General features: G+C 46.5%; 2 protein-coding genes across 3 annotated transcripts in view; both read right to left on the bottom strand.

Moving 5' to 3' along the window:
• The window catches only part of BCL7C (BAF chromatin remodeling complex subunit BCL7C), a 48,379-nt gene that overhangs the window by 8,742 nt on the left and 32,868 nt on the right, over window positions 1-6,769 (bottom strand). Inside the window, exon 6 of one of the 2 annotated variants that reach the window (XM_049111252.1) lies at window positions 4,757-4,953. In XM_049111252.1, the coding sequence (XP_048967209.1) occupies window positions 4,757-4,953 (197 nt within the window). Of the gene's footprint in view, window positions 1-572; window positions 4,954-6,769 lie in introns of those variants that run through there. The other variant, XM_049111253.1, reaches the window with a different exon arrangement.
• Window positions 1-6,769, bottom strand: part of ZNF629 (zinc finger protein 629) — an 81,575-nt gene that overhangs the window by 53,645 nt on the left and 21,161 nt on the right. The gene's annotated exons all lie outside the window — the stretch shown is intronic.

Genomic DNA, 6,769 nt, shown 5'->3' with positions numbered 1-6,769 from the left:
ATTATTGAGCTAATTGACAAAAAAGGGTGGTAAATGAGATATTGTTTTGCATTATAGTTCAAAATAAGGGTCACATGTAACACTTCATATAGAGAAAGAATCGGTAATTTTAACAGGTGAATTTGGGACAAAGGACAGACGGATGCCCATTGTACTATTCACCTCTCTTTGTAACTTTGAAATTATTTCCAAATAAAAAGTTAACCCAAAGAATCCAGGCTCCTTAACATGGCCCACAAGGCACCTGCCACCCCCTTCCCCCCAGCCACCCTGTCCAGTCTTATCTTGACCAGTCTTATAACAGCCAGCATACTCAGCTCCATTAATCCATTGACATGGTTGCCTTTCAGGTTCCCCAACATAGCAGTTCTTGCTCACCCCTGGGTCTTCATGCGCACACCTACTATTGCCTTTATAAGGACTTCTCTTCCCCCAACTCAGTTCTCAGTGATACAATAATTATCATTTCTCAAAATGGTTTTTGACCCCCACTCTGACCTAATACAGACCTATTATATTCTTTCATAGCTCCTCGACTTTTGCTTCATGATACTTATCACAGTTTGTAATAGTTCATATTTTGGGAGGATTCCTTTTTTTTTTTTTTTTTTGGGAGGATTCCTAATGCCATCTTCTCTAGTAGCCTGAAAGCTCTCTAAAGCCAGGGATCTCATTTGTTTCACTCCTGAATGTTGTCCTCCATCCCTGCTACTGGACCTGGCACACTGCCAGGCACTTAGGACACAGCTAATTAAATGATGAATTCCACCCTCCAAGTTCACCCGCAAATTGTTGACAGCTCTCAGAGAACATACCCTACAATCCACATCTAGTTCCAGGAACGGATTCATGAGGCTCTGTCTATTCAGGCTTCTTGGATTCCCTATCACTACACCAGTGATTGAAACTAAGAGGCCATGGTAAGGAAGAAGGGGGACTTGGGGGAAGGCGTATGTTAATGGAGAGCTGATGAATTCAGCTGAGAGCCTGGAACCTCAGAGGGGGATGTCAAGGAGGTAGTTGGCTGGATTGAGCTGGTGCTCAGAGGGGCAGTTGGGATTAGAGAGGTGACCCATGGCCAAAGCTGTGGGCATCATCAGGAGGATCCCTCACACACCTGTATGTGCAAAAGAAAGATAAAAGAGTCCAAGGAATGGGGCCTGAAGGACCCAGACTTAAGGGCTACACAGGAAAAATGTCTCTGGAAGCAAAGAAACAGTGTCCAGAAAAGTAGGAGTAATATTGGGAAGGAGAAAGAGAAAGAGTTGTCATAGAATGCCAGAGAGGAGGCCAGTTAGGCGCTAAACCCCATACATTTGTGTTTCCTTTTTCCTTGTTCAAGCTCAGCATCTGGCATCCCATGAGTTAAGCTGGACTGGTGGGGACTAAGGGCTTGGACTCTTGCCTGAATCTTGACTCGACCACAAATAGGCTGTGTGACTTGGGGCCATGGACTTAATTCCCAGACTCCAAGCCCCTGTCTGTAAAACAGAAATTGTGCTAGTATTCACTTTTCAGGGCTGCTGCCAGGATTACATGAGCTCATCTCTGGAGAGCTCTTTGATCCATGTTTGGTTTATAGTCTGGGGAATGAGTGAACATCATAGGTGCACACATGGCAGGAGCCGGATGCACGGCCCAGCTAAGAGGATTGTTTTCCTAGGATTAGCCAATGATAGGGCTTCAGACAATAGTCAAAGAACCCCCTCACCACCTTCTATCCAGGTCCCCTTCCCCTGATCCAATCCCTATTAAACAAACCTATAGTGAGCAGATTCCATTTAACACAGTCCCTTCTCCAAAGCTTCTTTCTGAAAATTCTTTCCTTCCACCCTCCAAAGCGTGCCCAAGTCAGACGATGCCAGAGTCTGTCCACTTGATTGCAACTAAACCCTGTTTCCCAAGTAACCATGGTGACACCTCTTCCTCAACACAGCCACCTTCTGTGAATATCAGTAAGTATTCCCAGGCCTCTTACTCCCAGCTCTAATGTCTGTCAGTAACTTCTGACCATCCCATCTCTGAAGGAAAGAGAAGCATGTGGATACCACTTCACAGCTTAAAAAGCAAACATAACTCTCCTTTCATCCTCACAAAGGCCCTGTGAGGTAGATACAGCAGATGATAACTCCCCTGGCCCACGTTTATTGAGTATTTACACTGTACCATGCTCTGTGTGAGTCATTTTCATATGTGATCTCATTTAAACTCACCCAAATCCTATGAAGTGGGCTCAGTTTTTCCATTTTACAGAGGAGAAAAATGGGGCTCAGAGTGGCTAGAACTTGGCCCATATCAAAGAGGTAGTAAGTAATGGGTTCAAACCCTCAGACCATCTATTTGACTCTAAAGCCACACTTAACCCTTCAACAGTCTGGCCTCACAAAACAAGTATGTTATTTCCAGGCACCATCCTACCCATTAAATTGAAGCTCAGAGAGGTAAAGTAACTTGCCCAAAGTCTCACACCCAGGAACTAGCATGGAGCTGAGATCCACAATTGGATCTTCTGGCTCTGAGAGCCCTGAAACCAGGGAGCATCAGTGACTGGGCCTGATGATATACTAGGTAACTATTTCTGTAGTCAATTTGCCTTGCCAATCCTGCTCAGCCCAGGATAGTATTTCTATGCAGGAAGTCCTTCCTGATATTTTCTGGGAAATTTGTGTTTTTCTGAATCCCAAGACCAATCAGTAAAGAGATTGGGAAAATAGGAAAAAGTGTTCTAATTCTCCTGTGAGAATTCATGCTTAGCAATAAACATAGGGGCATTCCTGGTATGAAAGAATCACTGACATCCAGTAGAAAGCATGAGAAGAAAATACTGATATACAGAGTCCAAGATTAAGGCAGACGTGTCGGAAACTTGGGTCAGGAGGAGAGAAGTGGGGGTGCCTGGCTGGTTCAGTAAGAGGAGCATGTGACTCTTGATATTGTAAACAGAATATTAATCTGTTTACATGCATCATATATCTCATACAAATTCTATGAATGATGCTCCCAGAAATAAATTTTGGAAACAAGTCTTCAAATTGGCAATTTCAACACATACTTCTGTGTGGTACAGTTATCTTGATGAAGATTTAACATTTTGTTATTAAAATACTACCCAATAATGTTCTTTGATATTTTTTGGTTTTTCAATATTTGCTCTAGCCTACAGTTCTTTGTAACTACTCTCATTTATTTTAAAGAATACAGAAAATTATGAAAAATACAGAATAATATGATTTCAGGAATCCCAAAGAATTCCAATTTCTCATTTCCAAACCCTGAAGATGAGCATCTGTTGGGAAATTAGAAACCTTAGCCCAGAGGAAGTGGATGAGCTTCCAAGCAGCTTCTGGGATGGCAAACTACGAGGCCATCTTTCTTGGTTTTCAGGAAGTCTCTGCATAGGAGCAGATCCAAGAATAGAGCTTCCTTGGCCAATATCCCTCTAAAGGCAAGGATTCTGAGAAGAGGTTACTTCAGGGATCCATGGGCTGAGCCTGAAGTATTGGTCTTAATGTGGGATGTCTGAAGGCTCAAGTTTTATCTCAATCTCATTCCAGAGAGTATCTGCTCATTTTAATATACAAAGTTTTGTGCAATTATCATGAGAAAAATGGATGCTCCATAAATGGATGCCCTGTCAAACCTGCACTTTCACTCTTGTACCCGAAGAAGGGCTACAGCAAGCAGGGTGAGCTGTGGAATCAGGCGGGCAGACCTGGATCTGTATGCTGGTTTTGTGCCACATATGGGCTGTGTGACTTTGGGCAGGTCCCTTAACCTCTCTGAGATTTAGTTTCTCCATCTGTAAAATGTTGATAATGAAAACACCGGTGTCACTGGGATGTTGTGAGGATTAAATGAGATAATCGATGTAAATCACAATGCCTAGCACAGAGTAAGCTCTCAATAAATGGGAGACATTATTTGCTAATGTGACAGGCCCAGTGGTGGAGTCCGTGGAAGCTCTTGGAACCACTCAGGGCTCCTGTGCCCCCATCCTTCTGCAGGTGAGGATTTTCCAGGTCTCTGGGCTCTGCCAGAACCCTGGGATACCCCCTCCCAACACACACACACTAGCCCAGGATGCCTTCTCTGGTCCCTGCGGGGCCAGGCTGTGAGGCGAGTGGGCACCAGGGCAGAAAGGCCTCTGCCCCACGTGGTTCCCAGGGGACTGGCGAGTTTGGCACCAGGTGGAAGCTCTTGAAGCATGTCCTCTGGTGCTTGAGGTAACCCTGCCCCAGGCCTGGCATCCGTGGGCCCACCCAGGGTGGAGCTGGGTTTGGGGTTGAGGTGGGGCTGGAGGGGAGGTGGTGTTTGGGGTGGGAGATGGGGGTTCAGTGGGGGCGGGGTGCTGCATGGTTTCCATGTGTGCCCCCGCCCAGGGGGGTGGCTGGCGGTGTCGCAGGAGGCTGGAGGCCAGCAGACGCGGGGTGAGGGCACTGGTGACAGAGGAGGTGGGCATGGCGGAGCCTTCGCGGCCAAGTGTCCTCAGGCGCTGGGTGTGGTCCCAGTTGTGCCAGAGCCCTTTTCACACTTGGGGTGCCAGGGGAACCCGCTCACTGCGCGGGGGTCAGTGGCAAGCAAGATGGGTGCTGTGACCTTAGGTGCGGGGCAGGCTAGGGCAGCTCGCCACCCAAAGTTCTTGCTGTAGCTGTAGGGCTGGGAGGCTCCTTCCACCCTAGGGCATGGGCAGGTGGCTGGATCTTGGGGCGGCCAAGAGAGACCCAGGGGCCTCACCTTGCCTGGGGAGCCCACTCACCTCCCCTTCCCCTGGGGGATCGTCCTGGGTGCCCTAGGGGTCTTGCTTCCTCCCCCGGGGGCTCTGGTGTCTGGCAGCACCATGGAACCTGGCCGGGCATTTGTCCGGAGGCCTCTTCTGGGAAGGAGCCTCCTGAGGGGCTCTGTCTTCAGACCTTTCTCATGGAGGGCTCTTCTGGTCATTCTCACTCCCGAATCCTGCAGGAGGAAGAGAAGAATCTGGGTACTTACTGTTTTCTCCTCCCTCCACCCAATACTAGGAAAATTCTGCCTTGGGAATCTTCAGTGCAGCAACTTGGTGGGAAATCTGCCAAGGACAGAGTTTGGTGTTTCTGACAGCAGGTGGAGGTTGAGGTAGGGGTTTGTGGGAACCCAGATCCTGAAATTTGACAGAGCTGGGCCACTCTACACTTTGTTGCCATGTGATTGGAGGCAGGTTACACAACTTCTTACAGTCTTAGTGGGGATAATGGTGAAGGCAGCTTCAAAGGACTGTCAGTGTTCAGGGAGTCCACAGACCCTCAGGAGGGCAGGGCACAGCAGTGATACTTTAAATTGGAAAGGTCAAATATAAATCTGTGCCTTAAAATTTTTTCCAATTCTGTCGTTACCAGGTGAGGTCCAATATCCCCTCCCCCCCTACAAACTACCATGTATACCCCTAATGCCCAGATATCAGTGTCTTATATTATTTAGCATTAAAATAACTAGGAGTCCTTGGAGAGTAGCTGATTCCATTTCTTCTTCTTTTTTTTTTTTTTTTGATTCCATTTCTTAAACAAGAAAAATCTACAAGCATCTTGTTGATGCCAAAAAACAAGGATATTTTCAAGCATGTTAGGGTAGTGTTACAAAGACAAATATCCTAATTTTTTTCTTTTTAGATTGTATTTATTTATTCATTAGACACATACACACACACACACACACACACACACAGAAGCAGAGACACAGGCAGAAGCAGGCTCCATGTAGGAAGCCCAATGTGGGACTCGATCTCAGGACTCCAGGATCACGCCCCAAGCCAAAGGCAGATGCTCAACCGCTGAGCAATCCAGGCGTCCCGACAAATATCCTAATTAAATGGACTACCATTTTCAAAGCTATTACGATTTGAGCACCCTAAAATCTATAACAATCATTCTGCACAACTGAAATATCTGGGGAAGGCTGTGAGTCTCTCACCTACTCAAAAGTAGAAAGTTCAGGGATCCCTGGGTGGCGCAGCGGTTTGGCGCCTGCCTTTGGCCCAGGGCGCGATCCTGGAGACCTGGGATCGAATCCCACATCGGGCTCCCGGTGCATGGAGCCTGCTTCTCCCTCTGCCTGTGTCTCTGTGCCTCTCTCTCTCTGTGACTATCATAAAATAAAATCATCATACTATCATAAAATAAAAGCTACAGGTCCCATCACAAAAGATCCCCAGATTCTATAATAAGGGATTAATATTCAGGATAAAGAACTCTCACAGCTTAACAACCACAAAAGTAACAAACATTAAAAAATGGGCAAAGGACTCGAACAGACATTACTCCAAAGAACACCACAAATGGCTAACAAGCACATGAAAAGATGCTCAACATCGCTATTAGGGAAATGCAAATCAAAACCACAATGAGAAAACCACAAAACCACAAAAATCACACTCATTTGAATGGCTACTATTAAAGAAAACCCCAGAAAATAACAAATGTTGATGAGGGTATGGAGAAATTGAAACATTTGCAGACAGTTGGCAGGAATGTAAAATGGTGCAGCTATTGTGGAAAACAGTATGGCAGGCCTGAAAAGAGCTGGCAGGGAAGCACGCGTGGCTCAGCAGTTTAGCGCCGCCTTAGCCCATGGCATGACCCTGGAGTCCCGGGATTGAGTCCCGCATCGGGCTCCCTGCATGGAGCCTGCTTCTCCCTCTGCCTGTGTGTGTGTGTCTCTCTCTCCCTGAGTCTCTCATGAGTAAATAAATAAAATCTTAAAAAAAAAAAAAAAAAGAGAAGAGCTGGCAATTCCACTGCTG

Source organism: Canis lupus, chromosome 6, assembly GCF_003254725.2.
Source record: "Canis lupus dingo isolate Sandy chromosome 6, ASM325472v2, whole genome shotgun sequence".
NCBI classification, from domain to species: Eukaryota; Metazoa; Chordata; class Mammalia; order Carnivora; family Canidae; genus Canis; species Canis lupus.
Note: the sequence above shows the minus strand (reverse complement) of the source record. Positions and strands in the feature narration are given on the sequence as shown.